The sequence below is a fragment of the Colossoma macropomum genome, unplaced genomic scaffold (assembly GCF_904425465.1).
Source record: "Colossoma macropomum unplaced genomic scaffold, Colossoma_macropomum, whole genome shotgun sequence".
Taxonomy (NCBI): domain Eukaryota; kingdom Metazoa; phylum Chordata; class Actinopteri; order Characiformes; family Serrasalmidae; genus Colossoma; species Colossoma macropomum.
The window spans coordinates 14,835,480-14,856,809 of record NW_023494810.1 but is presented as its reverse complement, the minus strand read 5'-3'; the positions used below and the strand labels follow the sequence as shown (position 1 = coordinate 14,856,809).

At 38.3% G+C, this 21,330-nt stretch overlaps 1 protein-coding gene across 1 annotated transcript; it reads left to right on the top strand.

The window, feature by feature from the left end:
* Window positions 1–312: 312 nt before the first annotated feature.
* Window positions 313–18,499, top strand: tegt (testis enhanced gene transcript (BAX inhibitor 1)). The gene is made up of 10 exons (XM_036560208.1): window positions 313–465; window positions 5,549–5,632; window positions 8,850–8,958; window positions 12,053–12,173; window positions 13,140–13,188; window positions 14,042–14,139; window positions 14,348–14,427; window positions 14,840–14,940; window positions 15,250–15,325; window positions 17,086–18,499. The coding sequence occupies exons 2-10, from the start codon at window positions 5,577–5,579 to the stop codon at window positions 17,107–17,109; spliced, it is 714 nt and encodes a 237-aa protein (XP_036416101.1). The 5' UTR covers window positions 313–465; window positions 5,549–5,576; the 3' UTR covers window positions 17,110–18,499.
* The last annotated feature ends 2,831 nt before the right edge of the window (window positions 18,500–21,330 follow it).

The window sequence follows — 21,330 nt, the reverse complement described above, 5'->3', positions numbered from 1 at the left end:
TTAGTGTATGTAAAGAAGCCATTACTGAGTTATTTATTAGAGTATGTATTACACAACGTGCTTATTTTTAAAATAGTTTTAAAAAAAACAAGCGTTGGTGTTTCTTTAAAAGATAGTATATATGTTTAATTAAAGAAGGTACGTATTCTAAAAGTATTCTCCTAAAAATGTAAAAAGTAACTATATTCTGAATACGGCCTTTACGAAATGTAACTCGAACTGAATACATATACTTCATATCTGTATTCAGAATACAGTTTCCAATATTCAATTGAGAAGAAGTTGGCTTAAAATTTTGCGTTCCACCTTAAATGTCTGCAGTCCAAGGTTTAACACGTAATGCTAACCAGAGATCCGCCTCCAACAGAACTGCGAGTCCAACACGTAGCTTGTCAACCTGACAATACAGGCCGAAAACGGGCGGTTGGACATCGGCGGGAGCGAAAGTGAAGGAATTTCTCTCTGGTAAAGCATCGATTGTACTTTATCATCACTGATAAATTGTTTTAGGGCGTCCTGTACTCTGGTTTTGTTAGAAATTTCGAGAAACGTCGCCGCTTCTGCCTCAGTAGCGTTAGCATTAGCAGTAGGGTTACCAAAACAGTGAGTTGGTCAGTAAGGGCTAACGCGGCTAGCTCCGGCTGCTTGGTTACGTTAGCGGGTATATTAGACGGGGACCTTTACACTGGTAGCAGCTTGCTATGCTCATATTTTGTGTATGGCATGTTAATTTAATAATACAACAGTGTTGAGTGAAAAAGAACAGCGGGGAGCGTCAACCGTGAAGTTACATCAGACTGGAGTATTCTAGAAGTATGAGCAGTATGTGGGCGTTAACCCAAGCCACAGATACGGTTTGCTAACTGGCTAGCTCTAGCTAACTATTAAGTTATAGAATTGCGTTTGACAGGCTAGCGTTACACAGCCTGCCATTTCGGTCTGATGAGCTCAGAGAACGAATAGCTAAGCTGTCTGACCTACATAATCCTCGCCAACCTCAATATTACGCTATCGTTTGCATTTTCCCACACATTCTGCTAGCCTATCTGGGTTTAGACACGCTAGCTTGGCTAAGTAAAAGGTAGCGACGTGAGCTAGCAAGCAGGCTAAAATGCCATGTCATTAAAGCGAAATTTCACTGATTTGTTAAAAAAGTTCTACATGATTCGGTTGCTGAGATGTAAACAGAGTGATTCAGAGTGGTTTGGTCTGAAATGGTTCAGATTTCTTTACAGTCGTGGTGATAGGAACCGGGGGTCACCATGACTACAGCACAAGTATAGCCATTTTATTTACTATTCAAAACCGCTAACGTTAGTGAACCTACACGTCTTCTGAGTTTTATATGGAATTTTGCCTCTTAACGCCCTGCGTGTATCCCTCCACCTATTGGATGAATAGATTTTAGAGCAAAAAATCTTCTCAAAACTGTCCTAAAACAATGTCGCAAAAATCAGGCAGTGTATTCATAACCATTTTATGTAATAACTTTCTGTGAGGGAGCTTTTAGAGGTGGACATCTGGTTCCTATCACCATCTCTATGAACAGTTCTGACTCGGTAAGTTTAGCTAGAACGGAGCGTTCCACACTAAACCACTCTGAACGACTGTTTGCATCTTAACAATTTAATTATGCAGGGATTTTGAAAAAAAAAAACAGTGGGGTTGCCCTTTAAAATGTATTTTAATCCAGTGCAGGGTTTTGTGAGGCAGAGTAGTTCCCAAAAAATCTTGTGTATTTCAGATTTTCCACTAATTAACCTTCATCAACATTCCATATGAAACTCAGAAGACAGGTTCACTGGTGGTTTTGGATAGTAAATAAAATGTCTATATTTGTGTTGTAGTCATGATGACCTTTGGTTCCTATCACCACCACTGTAAAGAAATCTGAACTATTTCACATCAAACCACTCTGAATCACTTTGTTTACATCTCACACACTGAGGTATATAGAAATAAAATGGTTGGATTTCCCTTTTAAATTTCTTTAGTACATTTAGTGTTTAACTTGGTTAACCTTTTAAGTTATGTGGTTGTTGGCTGGCTGTCTGACTGTATGCTATAAAAGCTAACCACATTCCAAAGTGACACAGTGTTAAAAGGCTGCTGTGGTCAGCTGGCTGCTTGATCTTAACTTATGAAAATTAGGTTGGCATATAACTAAATAAACTTAACTGTCAGTCAGGCAGCCTGATAACTCTCACTGCTGCGGCCTAACTTCCACACGCTAGTTACACCGTAGGTCCAGTTCCACATTTGGGGACGGAATCGAAATGGAAGTGAAACAAGTTTCTTGAATAGAGTGAATTTCTTTACAGTGGAGGGGATAGGAGCCAGGGGTCACCATGACTACAACACAAATATAGACATTTTATTTACTATCCAAAACCACCACTGAACCTACACGTGTCCTCTCAGGTTTTGATGATGGTAAAATATTGGAAAATCTAGAAGCAAAAAGTTTTATTGGGGATTTTTATCTCACAGTGCCCTGCATGTATTCTTCCACCATGAATGGAGTTAAACAATATAAAAGTTAGCTCAAAACCTTCTCAGACAGGCAGCATATTCATAGGTTTCTCTAGAACAGAGCATTTCACATCAAACTGCTTCAAACAACATTGTTAACAATTTAATTATACAGTAATTTTGAAAAATCTGTGAAGTTCACCTTTAATTCAGGTTCCAGAGCTGAAGTGATCGTTGGTAAATAGAAAGTGGGTTTATGTAAGATTGTAATCTGGTCACAGGGCACAACGCGGACACAGTCTAATATTGCTAACCACATACTTGCAGCTGCAGCGCATAGTGGTGAAATGGCAAAAATGGCTGGGCTTTTAAATTTCCCATGTTTACAGTTTGTGCTGTCTGATGTTTCAGAAGGAATTATATCTGACAAACTGCCATCAGGCAAGTGTAAGATTAGTTTCTCTTTGTACCAAGAAATTGATCTGTGCTTTTGTTTTTGCGTGCTTTGACTACTGTCATGCACAGCCTGCAATCTTAAAAAAAGATGGTTCTTCACAGGTTCTTTAGTAAACACAATGGTTTTATACAGAGCCATGAATGCTCAAAGAACTATTTGCATGCTTAACCCTCTGTGGTCTGAGGGCATTTTCTTGATTTTTGCCTATATTCTTAAATTTGCATTTAAAGGTGGTCAAGCAGCTTTTTGTTTTTATGCACCAAAGATCTGAAACATATTGCCAATAATTATTTGCCATGCTCTTTCCATCACTGATTTTAAAAAACAACTAAAAACAAAATATACTTCTTCATTATTGCGAGTAGCTAGCTTTTATTTTGCTTACTTCTGCTGGCATTTTACTTAATTTCAAAAATGAAATTATTTTGTTTACTCCTTTTTTAACACATTTTAAATTTTTTTTATTTTTGTTGCATTTTTAATAATGTCATCCTGGTTTTCAATTTTTGACTACTTTTTTTTTTGTCTTTTCCCTAATTTTTTGAGCACTTTGAACTGCATTTTAAATGAATGGCTATGTAGGTAGTTTTTTTGTTTTTGTTATTATTATTATTATTATTATTATTATCAGATGTTATACCAAAATGTGATTAAAATGCAATGTTTTACCAGATGTGTTCATACATGCCCTGGGGATCAAAGCTCTGAGGCTAACCTTGCTCAGGCTCAGCACAGTCTCGATTGGATTACGTTCTACCTTGGACTTTTTTTATTGCATTAAACTTTGGTCTCAGATAGAGCTGCAGATACAGAGTGAGCAGTTCTGAGCGTGCAGAGTCAGAGCACGTGTGATTTTACTCTGAGCAGCTTTTCAGAAAGTTGGAGCGTTGGTGTTTTTTCTCTCTCTCTCTCAAAAACGTTCCAGTGTCGCTCCGCCCGCGAGCCAGACAGTCCTTTTGTCCACTCTGGCTGCCTCTGAGTGACATAAGTGATGCAGTGGTGACTCTACAGCTCACACACGATGACTGTTCAGATACAGTGTTTGCTCTGCGGAGCTGATCAGCAGAGCTGTAGACTGGAAATGATACGATCACAGCATCTACAGACATCACAGAGTTGCGTCATCCATTTTGCTGTGAATGAAAAAGAAGAGTAGGTTAAAAGCACCTGTGCTTGTTTATGCTCTGCAGATTTCTAGCTTGTGATTAGACCATCACTTCAAGACTAAACCTTCTGAAAAAAGTCTGTGTAGCTCAGAATGTTTAACTGGTTCTTTCATTTAATAACAGACATAAAGTATATAATAAAAATTAAAGCGTGTAGTCTCTCCATACATTCAAGTCTATTTTTATGATGTTTAAATAAATATCATAAGAATGGAGCATATGGAGCCGAGCACTTTCTCTGACATATGAGTGAGGAGCGGGAAATAGAAAACCCGGAGAGGAGCTGGAGTGAAGTGATTACAGAAGTGCTTTAAGTGAGAAGTGGAAATGTCTGATGCTTTCTGCACTGATATGCTCTTGTCCTGAGCTTTATTTGATGTTAAATGTTTCTTCATGTAGGGCTGGACGATATGGCAAAAATAGAAATCACAATGCTTAGACATTTTAATTATTTATTATTTCAATATTTTGACGTACAAACACAGTGCACTAGTATTGCCACGTTATAGAAAAGCCATCAAAAACTCCTGAAAACAGTGATTTTTTTATTTATTTATTTATTTTATTTTTTTTAACGTTGAGCATCCAGCACTGCACTAAACCCAATTAACCAAGGCTAATTTTGCTCTCTCTGTGATGAAACATGCATTCCAGTTTTCCTGACCATATCCACAATTTACTCATAAAAGCATACGGTTTATCACAATAACACGATTTTTCACAATAATGATAAAATATTGTGTTGCCACCTAAACGTTCATGTCATTTGTTTGTAATAGGGATAAATGCTTTGTGTAAACTAGATGATAATTATAATTTCTCTGGCAAACTGTATGTCTGTTTCCTGTAGCCGGGTTGCTCCCTCTTATTAGTGAGCACACACGTATGCACTATTATTATTGTTGTCGACATTTCCGTCAGCATTAGTAAAACCAAGATTAGTCAGTATTGGCAGATGTTATTGTTAGGATTGCCCAACGATATCAAAATCGGGAATTGGCTGTTAATTGCTTAATAATGTTATCAGTGGATGTCTAGGTTTGAATGATATTTCATAGTATATGAAATATTTATATGATATATTTTTTGTACTCGAGAAGAGCAGAATGTTTAGCTATTTTATTAATTTTACTGTATTTTTTAACTCAACAGAAAAATTTTATGTTTCTCTGTAATGCTGATTCAGGTAGATTTAGTCACAAATTCTACAGTTAATAAGTGTTTACGTATCTGTATCTGATATATACATGAAAAATATAGGCATCAGCACACATTTCCCATAGTGGTGCCACTCATTTTATCTGGCAGTTATATATCAGTTGGGCCTGATTATAAATATCATGTAGTATCAGTTTCACATGTGCTAAAGTCATTATTGTTTAGTTTGTACAACTTAAAACAACTCTCCCTGACTGTGATGTTCTCTTAACCGTGTTTATTTTTTTATTTCTAGGTTATTTCCCTGACCAAAAGTAAGAAGCATGAACGTGTTTGATCGCAACATCAACTTTGATGCCCTCTTCAAATTCTCTCAGATGTAAGTATTTACACTAAACATGGTTTTTATTTCTCTCAGCTGTTGTTTGATTGTGGTCTCTGATAGCAATGCTGCAGGAAGATTTAGTAATGAGGTGGCACGTTTTGGGGTCGGTCATTTTCTTGTGCGGAATCAATAATCTTCAAAAGTTAGTGCCTTTTTTGTATGGTGTGCACATAACCAGTTCCACAGTTAAAGGGCCCATACCCTACATGTTACTTGTTTTTTTTACTTTACATGATCATTTTCTAACCTTTCTGTATCCCTTAGAAATAAACAGATTTTATTTATTTATTTATTTTTTATTTATTTATTTATTTTTAAACTGTTCTTTGAGGACTAATATATGTAAATGAGCTCTGTTTTGTGCCTCATTCAAAAAGCAGTCCAGGCTGGTCCTTATAACGTCAGTGTGAATAGGTGGAGCTAAGCCTCTGTAGGCTGAATTGGCAGGTATATGTATGTATGCTGGTTTTGACATTGCATAAACAATGAGCAAGCAACGTCAGCATGAACTCTGTGTCAGAAGCTTCATGAAATGGGTTTCCATGGCTGAGCAGCTACACACAAGCCTAAGATCACTATGCACAATGCCAAGCGTCGACTGAAGTGGTGTAAAGCACGCCTCCAGTGGACTCTGGAACAGTGGAAATGTGTTCTCAGGAGTGAAAAGTCACGCTTCACAATCTTTCAGTCTGATGGATGATTCTGGGTTTAGTAGATGTTATGCTACGATGATGTTAATGCTACAGCACACAAAGACATTTTACACAGTTACATGCTTACAGCTTTGTGTCAGCAGTTTGGGGAAGATTCTTTCCTGCTCCAGCATGACTGAGCCCCTGTGCACAAAGCGATGCCCATAAAGACATGGTTTGATGAGTTTGGTGTGGAGAAACTCCAGTGGCCTGCACAGAGCCCTGACCTGAACCCCACTGAACAACTTTTGGATAAACTGGAACGGAGATTGTGAGCCAGGCCTTCTCATTCAACATCAGTGTCTGACTCCCCCTCAATGCTCTTTCAACTGAATGGACACAAATTCCCACAGACACACTGAAAAACCTTGTAGAAAGCTTCCCAGAAGAGTGAAGGCTGTTACAGCCCAAAGGGGGGCAACAGCATAATAACGCCGATGGATTTGGAATGGGGCGTCCAGCTTTTTTAGTAGTAAATTCGAATGATCCAGTCTCCTTCATGAGCTTTAGTTAATCTTTAATCTTCGGTCTGTTTGTTATTTTAGAGGATGATTCCCAAAGTAAACTGTGTCTCTGTCAGCTTTGAACTGCTGATGGACTTTGCATTTTGTGTTTTGGAATGACAATTAGGGATATCATATTCAACACACCAGCTGTCCTTTATGTTGTGTAAAAGTTTCATGATGAATGGATCAATAAAAATGCTCTGAAATTACTTGGAATAAAATCTCTTTATATCACTTTATTTTGGAAGGTAAGGATGTTTTTGCCTTCTCCTGTAATGTTACTATTTTGGAGATACTTTCTTTGGAAAGTGACAATATATTTCTTAATAAATTTGATCTAAAACTAGGTCAAATCTAGAATTAAATTAAGCAAATGAGACAAAATATTAGACTTTGTCATTTATTTATTGAGGAAAATGATCCATCATTGCATATCTGAGAGTGGCAAAAGTATATAAACCTTTAGGATTAGCAGATAATTTGAAGGTGAAATTAGTCAGGTGTTTTCAATCAATGGGATGGCAAGCAGGTGTGAGTGACCACCCTGTTTTATTTAAAGAGTAGGGATCTATCACAGTCTGATCTTCACAACACATGTTTGTGGAAGTGTTAAATGGCATGAACAAGGGGGATTTCTGAGGATCTCAGAAGAAAAGTTGTTGATGCTCATCAGGCTGGAAAAGGTTACAGAAACATCTCTCTAAGGAGTTTGGACTCCACCACTTCACAGTCAAACAGATTGTGTACAAATGGAGGAAATTCAAGACCATTGTTACGCCCCCCCCAGGAGTGGTCGATCAACATAGATCACACCAAGAGCAAGGCATGTAATAGTCCATGAGGTCACAAAGGAACCCAGGGTATTTTCAAATCAACTACTTCTGTCTCACAGTCGCTAATGTTAAAGTCCACCATCAGAAGAACACTGAACAACAATGGTGTGCATGGCAGGGTTGCAAAGAGAAAGCCACTGCTCTGAAAAAAGAACAGTGCTGCCCGTCTGCAGTTTGCTAAAGATTATATGGACAAGCCAGAAGGCTACTGAACCAATGTTTTGTGGACAGAAGAGACCAAAATATACCTTTTTGGTTTAAATGAGAAGGAGAAAGGAAAACAATGCATTCCAGCATTAAAAACTTTCTCATCTGTGAAACATGGTGGTGGTAGTATCATGGTTTGGGCCTGTTTTGGTGCATTTGGGCCAGGATGGCTTGCTGTCATTGATGAAATAAATTCTAAAAAATTCTAAATTCTAAATTATACCAGCAAATTCTGTGTCAAAACGATATTTGATGTTTATTTTGAACTCCAGAAAAACAAAATGTTTAGATGTTGCTGGGTCATTGCTTTAAAATATCTGCATTTTACTAATTTTACTGCATTTGTAGCAGGGTAATTATAGTTAATAAAACTATTACTAAAATTAAAAAAAACTAGCAATTAACTAAATTGACAACTAAATCAAAACTGTGATGTCCACTGCAAAGCTAACTAAAACGGAATAGAATTACTGGGAAAAATAGTTTTCTTATTTTTTTGTGTGTGAATGAGTTTAGAAGAGGATCTATTCTGTGTTTGTCTGACTTTAAACCTCTGTAAAAGAAATTTAAATAAAGGTATATAATTTGTAGCCCTACAGAAGTAAAAGTAAGATTTTTTTTTAATCCAGATGGATAGAAGTCCAACATTCATTCTGCATTTTATAAGTTGACGTTGGTATCAGTATTAACAGATATGTACATAAAAATAATAGATATTGTCAAATGTTTCAGCCCTAGATTCAATACATTTTTTTAAACAGCAGACAATAATGAATGACTGAAAAACAGCCTTTATATTGTGATGTTTAAAGTACAATACTTTGTTAGTTCTGAATGGCATTTTCGAGCACCCAAAAGGTCTTAGCGTAACATGGACAGTCTTTGATATACAGTCTTTCTAAATTGCTTGTTGGATCTCTTTTTGCTTTTCTTAATTTCTCTTAACCGCTTTGTTGTCTGTCTTTCTCTTTAGCTCCCGTTCCACTCAACAGCACCTGAAGAATGTCTACGCCAGTTTAGCTGTGTGTATGTTCGTGGCGGCAGCCGGGGCCTACGTCCATGTTGTCCTGAGGCTTTTTCAGGTAAGATCTTTTTCAGATGTTCTCAGGTCCACGAGGATTAAAGCTTCTGTCACATACCACAGAACTTGTGCTACAAGCCGTCTTTTTGCTTCTTGACTAGCTTTTCAAGCAGGCTAACGTACGTTTATCTATTAAAGGAAAAAGGTTTTCCAACACCAACTGGTGGAGAAAAAGTAATGACTATTCACAAATCAATCACTTAACCCAATTTAGTTGATAATTGGGATAAATTAAACTGGACACACCCAAGCTTGATTACTTCCAGCCCTGTTGAATCTAAACCTCACTTAAATGGAACTTTTCCAGCAATGTAAAGTAGACTAAAAAGTCTAAACACTAAACATGTTATGCTGTGATCTGAAGAGAGTCCAGAAGAAACAAAGTTATTAAAATAAATCAGTCTAGAAAAGGGTTACAGAGCCATTTGTAAGGCTCTGGGACTCCAGCGAACCACAATGAAAGCCATTATCTCCAAATGGAGAAAACTTGGAGCAGCGGTGCATCTTCCCAGAAGTGGCAGGCTTACCAAAATTCTCTCAAAAGCACAGCAACGACTCCTCCAGGAAGTCACAAAAGAACCCAGATGAACAGCAGTAGGCCTTGCTGTTTGTGATTCCACCTTTAGAAAAAGACTAGACAAAAATGGTATCCATGGGAGAGCTGCAAGACTGCTTACCGAGGCCCAAACCCATTTTTTATTTTTACCCCTACCCCTTGTTTTCGAGTGTCATCTGGCCCCTTAGAACTGAGTTACAAGCGGTCGTGGCTGAAATCTTCCCTATGAAATGGAACAACTCTCATATAAAAAGAACAGTACTTCATTAACAGGCTACTAGCGACCCTGCCACTCTGCAGTGATAGCAGAGGAGGGTGAAGTTCAGCAACCTCGCTGCTGGGCTTTAGTTACATTAAGGGCATCATATGCCTTTTAAAGGGGGAATTTTCCTGTTCCACCTTAAATGGTACGGGATGGGAAATTTAGCTGGCTAGCTACTGAGACATCAGCGCTACTAGTGATTTTTATTTTTATTTTATTTTATTTATTTTCATGTATGTGTGTGTGTGTTTATTTATTTATTTAGCTTGTTATGAAGAAAGGGACCATAATACATCAAAACACCTTTAAACTAAGATAATACAATTGTTACTGTTATTTTTATTAACGGAGTAAATACTCACATTTCTTTGGTCATCTGCTCAAATATCTTGTTGAATTTTCTTTTTTTTCTCAATACACTTTGTTTGGAGTGTGTCTCTGGAAAAATCTCTGTTCGGAAGCCCATGTAGCCATAGCACTTCCCCTCCCTATCAACAAGAATCAGGATACCGTACCCGTGAGCACGCAAAATGGAAGGGGTAGGGCTAAGTGATAGGGGCGAGGAGTGAAAAGGCTTTGAACCTAAGAGGAAAGTAAAGGCTCATCTCAAATTTGCCAGAAAACACTGTGATGACCCCCAAAGCCTTTTGGAATAATAATGGCTGTCATGATCATGACATTTTAGCCAGTGATTAACTCATATATCAGTAATTGCAGTTTGTGGTTTGTTTTTTCTTGTTCATTATATGCGTGTACTAAAGTGCAAGTCCAAAGTGGCCACCTTGCTATCTAGCTGTGTTAATTAGTTACATTTGTAGTCCTGTAGAATTGGAACACCACAATGTTGAGTGTGTGCACACACTTTCACACAGATGTCTCAGTTCCACAGAATCATGTGTAGGGAAGCAAAGCTTATTTTTTCTTGGGAGTGAAAATAAAAACCAAAAATCTCATTCCAGCAGCATGCATACACTGTTTTCAAACACTGTGTCCACTCACTGTCCACTCTATTAGACATTCCTGCCTTGTTGGTCCACCTTGTAGATGTAAAGTCAGAGACCATGGCTCATCTGCTGCTGCACAGTTTGTGTTGGCCATCCTCTAGTCCTTCATCAGTGGTCACAGGACGCTGTTGGCTGGATGTAGGGGTGCGGGAAAAACTCGATTCTTAGATGCATCGCGATGCGGACGTGAACGATTCTGAATCGATTCACAAATGTCAAAAATCGATTTTCTAAATATTTAATTTATAACGTAATGTTGACGGAATGCAAAAGGCGGAACTTGGAAGTGGGTAAGTGCAGCGCCCGGACAGTCTGTGGCGGCACATAACAAAAACACAAGTGGAGGAGCGAGAAATCCGACCGGCTCCCTCTGCATTAAAAGCCAGGTTAGATCAGGAGTCACAAACCAAATGAGAGCCATTTTGTCCTTTCAACAAAAATCAAACCACCTTGGGAGCCGCAACATTTAATGTCCAGTATGTCTCAGTATGTACTAATGTCCTAGTATAGGCTAAACAATATAAACGAAAACGCAGATTTACTTCGCTCTGCTTTTAAGCTTTATCTATAGCCGCTTTCCTCCCATCTCCGCAAGAAAACTTTTCCTCAGAAGTAGATCAGTTTCTTGTAAAATGTCTCTCAACGACTGTTTTATGAGACTGAAGTCGCTTCTTATTCTCCAGCTTCTTGTTCGAATTTACCCGTCCCACCTTAAATTCTAACTGAGGCGCCGAATGTAAATGCGGCACCATTTAAGGTGGAACGGGAGAGTTCGAAAGAGAAGCGACTTCAGCTTCGCCACTTTTTAGTGTGTGACAGTCTCTCGTTGCAAATTTAACGTACCAGGAAACCAACTCAGACCAGTGCAACACACACTAACACACAACCACCAGGTCAGTGTCACTGCAGTGCTGAGAATGATCCACCACCCAAGTAACACCTGTGTGGGGGGCCCTGTGGGGGGGTTCTGATCATTATAGAACAGGGTAACAAAGTATGTAGAGAAACAGATGGACTACAGTCTGTAACTGTAGAACTACAAAGTGCTCCCATATGGTCAGTGGAACTGATAAAAGGACAATAAGTGTAGATACAAGGGGGTGGACTTGAATGAAGTGGCTGGTTGGTGTATTAGCGTTAGCAGCAGCATCAGTAGATACATCACTGATCCAGAATTCCTGTATTGCATACATTCATGAAAAGTTCATATTTAAATCAATTGACTGTTTTTTTTGTTTGTTGAATTAAATCTTTTATTGTGTATAACTCTCAGGGCGGGATGCTCTCCGTGCTGGGATCTCTGGCCATGATGGCTTGGCTCGCCATGACGCCTCACAGCCCTCAGACTGAGAAGAAGAGGCTGGGTATCCTCGCTGGCTTTGCTTTCCTCACAGGTCAGTAAAGTGGTTTATTAAAGGACCAACATCCACCTCTCAACCAGCCCAGCACAGTACCAAGGTTTATAGCTGTGATGATCACCAAACTGACGATAGTGTGAAGGAAAGAAGAGCTTATTAGACAAAAGAGACACTAAAAAAACACTATCAGATCATATGTAAGTTGGCATTAATAAATTGAATGTCACCATTAATAAAGGTAATAAATGAGCATTATAAAGTGAATACATTAGCATTAATAAAGTGAATGTTAAGATTTAATAACAGTAATAAATGAGCATTAATATCAATAATTTAGCATTAATAAAGTGAGCCTTAGGATTAAGAAGGGGAATAAGTTAACAGTAATAAAAGTAATATGTAAACATTAATACAGTTAGTTTGCATTAATACATTGAATTTTAGCAGTAATAAAGTGAATGTTGGTATTACAACAATAAGTTAGTGTTAATAAAGAGAATAAGTTAGCATTAATAAAGTGTTATCATTATTAAATTGAATGTTAGCATTTATAAAGGTAATAAACAAGCATTAAAATATAATGAAGTCAGTATTAATAAACTAAGTGTCAGCATTAATAAAGATAATAAATTAGCGTTAATAACCTAAAGTTATCATTAATAAAGCTGAAAAGTTAAAAATGAGTTGAGTGTTTTCTTCTCTTTAAATTACACCAAAGAGAATTTAACAGTGTTGTAAACATTAATCAGAAAGAAATCACATATAAATTTATTTGATGGAGTAAAACTTGAGTAAGGAAAAATAGTGTCTATTAAACAAAATAAGTAGCAAAACCCTAGAGTTAATTATTGTAGTGTCTCATTTGAGTGACTTACTGTGTCAGTGTAATCAAAATGGTTTTAAAATATGTTTAAAGTGGTTCATATATTCCCATAAGTATCATTTTACCAGAGAAAATAATGATGTGCATTTTACACTTTTGTTTTTCTATCTTCGGTGCAGGTGTTGGACTTGGCCCTGCATTGGATTATGTCATTAAAATCAACCCAAGGTAACCCTGCTTTAAAGCTACCAGCTGAGCTTCTCTCCAGCAGGTGGTGCAGTAGAGCAGCTGTAACTCAGAGGCAGTGAAGCTCTGCTGTAAAGAACCTTTGAAGAAGCATCTTTTTACGAGTCTATTTAAACAGGTTCCACTAGGACATACATCCTCTCATGTTCCCATAGCAACGTCATCTGTGAATTCTGATAGTAGTCAGTCAGATGTTTCTACAGATTCTCCCTGAAGACTGTTTTTAATAGTAATTTTTTCATCCTGAGTGTTTGTGACTAGTGTCTGGGCTGTACAGAATTCACTCCAATATTATTTTAATCTCTTCTTGGTGTGTGTACTATAACAGCGTTTAGAAGCAGATGAACAGTTCACAGTGAGAGCTAGACAGGCTAAAGTACAGCCTCCACGGTTTAACACACCGTTGCAGCTAAAGTCCTTTACAGACTAAATGTGATTTATATGTGTAATTTATTTGGACGACAGTAAATTAATTCGAGCATGTGTATAACTGATGTCTTGCAAACGCGATTTTTCAGACGGCAAAAATGCAGCATTATTTTATTCACCCTCTGTGTGATTTCTTAAAACTTCCACCACCGACAAAAACTCACTGACCAATCACGGTCGCCTCTGCTGTTGGCATGACAACAACCAAGCAGACAGAGCAGCAAATAGAACTTTTTCACAAAAAGATCAGAATCTCCAAAAGCGGCTCAAACTGAGCTACACATATCAAATTAAATGTGGAAGAACTCAGCGTCATCCTGATGAAGCATATTGATTATTTTATTAATTCCTTATAGTAATTGTCATTGACTTCCACACCTTGTTTATATTTATTCTGTTTGTGCAGCATCATCATGACTGCTTTCCTGGGTACCTCAGTCATCTTCACCTGTTTCACTCTGAGTGCCCTCTACGCTCAGCGTAGGAGTTACCTGTTCCTGGGAGGTGAGGAATGCCTGTCTTTCATTTTAGGTTTTAAGATATTAATCTGTGTTGTGATTATAGTCAGTCTAGTCTTACTTTGCATTTGCTTTCTGACATTGATGTGATAAAAATGCTGTTTATCCAGGCTTTGTGTTCAAGAATCTCATCAACATGTCACAATAAAGGCAGTAATTCACTGTCAGGTTTAATTTGTCCTCTTCTCTTTAAGGCACTCTGATGTCGGCCCTGTCTATTCTGCTGCTGGTTTCTGTCCTCAACATGTTTGTGGGCTCCGTCATGCTCTTCAAGGTATAAATTAAAGTTTTTAAAATTTCTGTTTGAGATGTTTAATTTTTACTCCATGTCTGAAACACCACTCATTTATATTTTAATTGATGGTGTGGGAGCTCACTGATCGGTGGCGCTGATGGAAGGAGGTGAAAGGCAGACTGAATGATAGCACACTGAAACAACATTAAACTAAGATAATACAAACAGAAAATTCTCACATTTGTGGGTTTCTTTGGTTGCTTGCGCAGCCATCTTGCCAGTTTTTCTTTTTTCCTCGTAACATTCTATTTGGAGTGTGTCTCTGGAAAAACCTCAGTTTGGAGGGCCATTTAGCCCAAACACTTCACCCTACCCCTGTGTCAACAAGAATCGGGACACCCTATAGGGATTGGGCCTTAATCTGTTTTTTCCATGTTTGTTTTCACCTTAGGCTCATGTCTACATCGGTCTGGCTATCATGTGTGGATTTGTGCTGTTTGACACTCAGCTCATCATTGAGAAGGCAGAAATGGGAGACAAGGATTACATTTGGTGAGGAAACCTCTCTTCCTGTCTTACGGCCTTTACACACTTAGCGCAGTTTATTCAGTGTGAACAACTTGGCGTATTAAAAAAATCCTTTTTTTTCTTTGTGTCATTTATTTGTGTCTTGTTTGGTGTGTAACAGCCCTTATAAATAAGAAATATACATGAATGTGACAATTTATAATATGTATTTATAATAACATATATGATGCATGTGATCTTTTTGTAGTGCTGCAAAGATTTCAGAATTTAGATGATTTTGCAAATTAACTTTTATGCCCCTTAATGTGACTCTCCTGCTCCTCTTCCATGAAGGCATTGCGTGGATCTCTTCCTGGATTTTGTGACCATCTTCAGAAAGCTCATGGTCATCCTTGCTATGAATGAGAAGGTACTTTTTCTAATACGCTTTCCCGCACTGTGTTGATGCTGGATGTTAGGGGCTGCACAGACTAGTCGACTTCACTTCTTGGTGATGATGCTTTAATCTTGATGTCGACTAGTCGCTGATCCTGTGATTATGACACTAACAACATGGATGCCTCAGAGAAGACAGCGGATGAGGAGTCTGGTGATTTCGGGGTCTGTATCTTTGGTTCCCTGATGGCTAGCAAAGGGCACATGATGCTCTACTGAGCTGTGGCTTCATTCTGACATTTCTTTCTGATCTACAGAGCTTCAAAGATCAGAAATTGAACATTATTATTGCCATTTTCCCGAAGACTGCAATAAAAAGTCCTGTGAGGTTGGAGAGGGAGCATAAAGCCCTGTAATCGTGTGCAGTCTGAAGTCGGTTACTCTTATTTTCGCAGAGTTATGATGCTCTAAATTTTTCTGGCTCTCTGGACCTCCGGTGCAAGGCTGTCTAGGGTGCACCTAGGTCGGAAACAAATTTGTACGATTCTAGGGTTCGTATTTCCGGTTCCCTGAAGTAGTGATGGGCCCGATATACATTTTTAGTTCAGATCTGATTCCAATACACAATTGCTGATACCAATACAGATTCTGATACAAAAGCCTTTTTACTTTAATATTATTATTGTTGTTGATATTGTGTCTAAGGTTGTGTTTAAGGTGTTTAATCTTCCAGTCACTAAGCATATCTGTAATATCTGTAATGGTGGTTGCAGCTGAACTGCTGGTGTGTGACCCTCTGCACTTTTTCACCTAAAGCACCACACTCTGTAGTGCATGTGTTTACGATTTCACCCAGTGTGCAGTGAGACTTATGAGAGACACTGGACTCACATCTGAGGTCCAATTATTAGTTGTGAAGCTCATGGTTTTAAGATCTAGCTAACTGCGTCGCTTTCTGAATCTCTGTAATGTATTTTCTGGATGGCAGATTATGCCTGGGCTCTAAGAGCTTCAACAGGCTGCGAATTTCGCTGCCTGGCAGTGTCTTACTGTTTGTTAGCTAGCATAAACTCCTGGTACTCTTTCACATGAAACCTCTGCAGGTGCTTGATTAAACTGGTTGTATGTACGACGCAGCCATACTTCCACCCCACATTACAAGTAGCTGTCCTGCTTTTCAGCATTTCTAGACTAAAATATCTTCACATTTTAGTCAAACCAACAGCTAATGTTATTTGCTCACTCAGTTACAGACTGAAGTTTCTGTGGGTTCATGGTAAGATATGAAATGGAATCTGGATCGGTTATGATGTTATGTTATGTTATGTTATGTTATGTTATGTTATGTTAGGGACTGGAATATTGACTGGCAAGTGGATCAGCCCTGTCTGTCGGTTATCTGATGAGTGAATGACGTCAATATTGGACCTGATACCGATATACGATTGGATCGGTCCCATCTCTACACTGAAGGCCAGCAGTGCAATTCAGGGCTCTTTGGAAAGGTGTCTCGCTCTACTGACATGTGGCTTTGTCACAGATTTTAAAGTTGCAGAGCATTCCTTCTCCTGTTGTTTTTTTTTGTGATGTCATCAGCAATTAGTCGACCTCGACTCACTTTTCATCACAAAACTGTCAACTTTAAAAAATCTGGAGTCGTGCAGCCCCTACTTGATGTACATTGTAGACACAGGAGTTGCTTTAAACATGATTGTTTGTGAAATGTAAAAGTAGTTGGGTTGTATATTAGATGCAATTTTATTTATTAATATTTTCCTCTCTATTTGTTTCTAGGACAAGAAGAAGGAGAAGAAGTAGACTGACTCTGGACAGTTAGAAAAAAATAATAAAAATCTGTGATTTGTTTGCGTCAGAAAGTGTCTGATGCGTCCAACCTAACATCTTAATTATGAATCCAATTCTGTTGATTTTGTACTTTGGTATGTTGTCTTAATTTTGTTTGAGAATCATGGATTTAGGCTGTGTAGTAATGTTGACAGATGTGACTTTGGTATAATGTTTTGAAGGTCTCTACAGTTGTTGATTTTTTTTTATTTTATTTTATTCTTATTCATTTTTTTTAGTTCATTTAAAACTATAGAGGCAGATTTTTTTGATCAGGCATAAAAGTTCTTAAGTTCTTTTCGCATATCCTTCCTCTGACTTGCATTAATGCTTAAAATGTGATACTTTTTCGTAGTTAAACAGGCAAGGTAGAGTAAATTTAATCCTCTTATTGTAAATATTGTGAAGGATTTGACAAGTCAGTTGTAACAGATAAAACAGCTGCTCACTACTTTCTTAAAGTTTTGCTTAATTGTTTTTATTACAGCTACTGAAGTTTTCTCCCATTCCCCCCAATATTCAGTCACACAGGGTGAATTTCTCCCATTATTGCCATCGATCGTCACATTTTTCTTACTATTGCAGCTGCTGTATATGCCAATGTTACGAAGTTCAGCACTCAGGCTTTGAGGGGCGTGTTTATCATCACTGGTGATAATGTAGCTACTGATCAGGTTGTATTTTGAACTTCCTGCTGACTAACGATAATAAATAGTGCCACAGATCGTTTGAGTTCCATATGACTAATATTCATGCAGATTCTTTATCTCTGCCAATCTATTGCCATCTTCAAGGAAAAAGCTCTTGATGATAAGCTGTGATTATGGACTATGGACCTAGATACACTATAGAAACGTCAGTTTTGACAATGTGTGGTGAGAAAATGATGTAATTGAGGCCCACGGGGTGACAATAAGACAGATTCAGATTATTATAATATTTAAAGCGGATCTGCTTGTGCTTTTGGCCTAGAGAACAGGAGAATATTATTTACAGAAGACAAACTCGCATGTCTAAGTTATGAGACATTCATGAGATTTCAATGGTTTAGTAATGTATCCAGGCCTGTAGACTTTGCCAAGATACAACATCTTGTTGAAATGTGATTAACACTTCTTCTCCAGAAAGCACTATTTTCAACAGGAAAGGAAAGCTAACGTAAGGCATTGAAAACTAGTTTCTTACTCATTTTGTAATTCATGTAATGTTAGCAAGCTGTGTAAATCAGATTTGTCCTTATTTTGAGAAGACATCTAATTTTAGACCTTCACATTACCATTTTCTGAGCTTATATCCTCTGTTTGGTCATCCTACGATAAATACATTTGCCATTGTTGTGTAATAAAGGCTGAATTAATCTTTATGTGGCCTCACTAGTTTATCCACTGCAGTTTATTCAGTGTCTGTAATGAGATGAACAGAAATGCACACTCACTGGCAGGTAAGATTTGTTTTGGGCCAGAATCGTAATTATTTGCTGCTGTTTACATGATGAGGTGGCTGACTGCCTGGATAGAATCACTGTTTAAGTGAAAGAGTGTTGGCACGGATAAATACCAGCATCAGTCACCGGTGACAATGTTTTCCGTACAAATGTTTGACAATGGTTGCTGGATTATCATACTAATGTTCAGCCTGCTTAATACATTGGAACTTCATTACACATGCTTATGCAATAAATAATGTGTTTAAAAAGAATGTTTATAAAGAGCTTTTGCCAGTAATTGTAAGATAACATAATATGGTTATCATATCAGCCATAACATTAAGTCCACCTCATTGTTTCTACACTCACTGTCCATTCTATCGGCACCACTGACCATATAGGAGCACTTTGTAGTTCTACAGTTACAGACTGTAGTCCATCTGTTTCTGTACATACTTTGTCTTCAATGGTCAGGACCCCCACAGAGCAGGCATTATTTGGGTGGTGGGTCATTCTCAGCACTGCAGTGACACTGATGTGGTCTATTAGTGTGTGTTGTGCTGGTGCAAGTGGATCAGACACAGCAGTGCTGCTGGAGTTTTTAAACACCTCAGTGTCGCTGCTGGACTCAGAACCAAAAACATCCGTCCTGTGACCACTGATGAAGGACTAGAGGATGACCAACACAAACTGTGCAGCAGCAGATGAGCAATGGCCTCTGTCTTTACATCTACAAGGTGGACCAACAAGATAGGAGTGTCTAATACAGTGGACAGTGAGTGGACACAGTGTTTAAAACTCCAGCAGCACTGCTGTGTCTGATCCACTTGCACTAGCGCAACACACACTAACACGCCGTCACCACCACCACGTCAGTGTCACTGCAGTGCTCTAAATGTGCTAATTTCAAGCTAATGAAAACGCAGTGATTCATAGTTACAGGTGATTATACACCAATAAAAACGTTTTTTACTACATGCCATTTCTGCTAATCGAGCCCCCTTAATCTCACACTGGAAAACAAACTGTTCTGAGCTGTTATTAAGTTTCATGCATTCAGAAATAAAAAGACAACAACAGCAGAACCCTTTATGGTGCTGTACAGATCCATTCTTAAAAAGATTATTTGACACATTTACATCTTTTCCATCAAAGAGAAGAACAATTTAACCATGCAAAGAATGATCACAGTTCTTCGTGTTATCACCTTTACTAAAGAACCCGAGTTAACTGTATTCTAGGAGCAGTTCACCAATTAGGATATATAGGTATAATCTAGAGCCACAGACAGATCTAGAACTGTATCTGCAGGAAAGTTAACCTGAAAGGTGAAAGGTGACCTTCAGTAATAATATGACTGTAGAAAGGCAGGGTTTGGGGTCCAAGCACTGCACATGAATTAAAAAATAAAGAAGGTTGGCTTTGAGAGAAAAGATTGACAGTTAAAAATGCAACCGTTTTAAAGCAATGCTGGATGGATCAGTTCCAGCTCATCAACGTTCAGTTCCAACACTGAAAAACAGACTGAAACATTTCGCAAACTTGGAACGCGCCCTGAAAAGAGCTGTTACCTCCACAGGGCCTGCAGGATGGTCCTCATGCTCTTCAGCTGGAACATCAGATTAGAAGCTTTATTAAAATCTTTATTTCATCCACACAGTTACTTCTCCTCACAGTAAAGCTCTTATATACCACATCTCAAAGTTTTCTTCGTTACTGTGCAAAACTGTTCAATTCATGCCGCATTGACTATAACTGTATGGGACATAATCTATTACCTGGTTAGGGATGTAACTGAATACAAGTATTGGGAATACGTATTCGGAATAGAGAAATGAAGTATCTGTATTCAGTCTAAGTTATGTTTTGTAAAGGCTGTATTCAGAATTCACCTACTTTTTACATTTTAGGAGAATACTTTTAGAATACTTAGGGAGACCTATTATGCTTTTCAGAATTTTTCCTCTTTCCTTTAGTTTGTTGTACCTTTTTGTGCATGTAAATGTTCTGCAAAGTCACAAAGCTCTGTGTTCCCTCCAGAGGGAGATACTCTCTCCCACAGAAACCACTTTTCTCAGCTGCCTGAAACGCCTCGTTGGAATTCCAGCCCTTTTCCTTTGTTACAAGATGACGCAATCTTGTAACACAGTCCTTACTGCCCGCCTACCGGTGAGCACAGCATGCCCCCACGCAGCACACAGCAGCTACTGCAGGAGGAAAAGTGTGGTCAGTGTTGTAGCTGTGTGGAGAAGACGCTGACCTGACTTTCAGGATCGACTCTGGATCAAACTGATACAGCAGAACCAACGCCACTGGAGAAACAGCCACAGTGGAGTTTACAGCTGCTCAGGAGAGAAGGGTCTGTCTGCAGACTGCAGGACAGGGGCGGAACGTGGAGGGGTGGAACCGCTCTGGAGGCTGATCAATCAGCACACTGGGCTCATCAGGAGGTGGGGCTCAAAGACACAGGAGCTTAATAGAGATGAAGAGTATGGGAAAAAAAATAATGTTTTTGAAAGCTGTAAATCTATTCTAGTAGATCTTAAAATAAAATTCTTAATGTTGAAAATGAGCATAATAGGTCCCCTTTACAAAATAAAGAAAAAATCTTTAAAAGAAACACCAGTGCTTGACTATTAACTATTTTAAAATCAGCACGCTGTGTAAAGTTGTACTCTAAAGAAGTTCCTGCTAAAGCCTGAGTAGACTGATAAATCACTGTGATTGCCCAGTTACAAATCTTTCCCCATCTGCCTTGTTTAAATGTA

Bases quoted from the DNA above. Each gene is read 5' to 3' on its own strand.
- tegt (XM_036560208.1), top strand. From the start codon at position 5,577: ATGAACGTGTTTGATCGCAACATCAACTTTGATGCCCTCTTCAAATTC. The intron at 8,959-12,052 runs GTAAGATCTTTT...TATAACTCTCAG, and splicing joins TTGTCCTGAGGCTTTTTCAG to GGCGGGATGCTCTCCGTGCT. The intron at 15,326-17,085 runs GTACTTTTTCTA...ATTTGTTTCTAG, and splicing joins TCCTTGCTATGAATGAGAAG to GACAAGAAGAAGGAGAAGAA.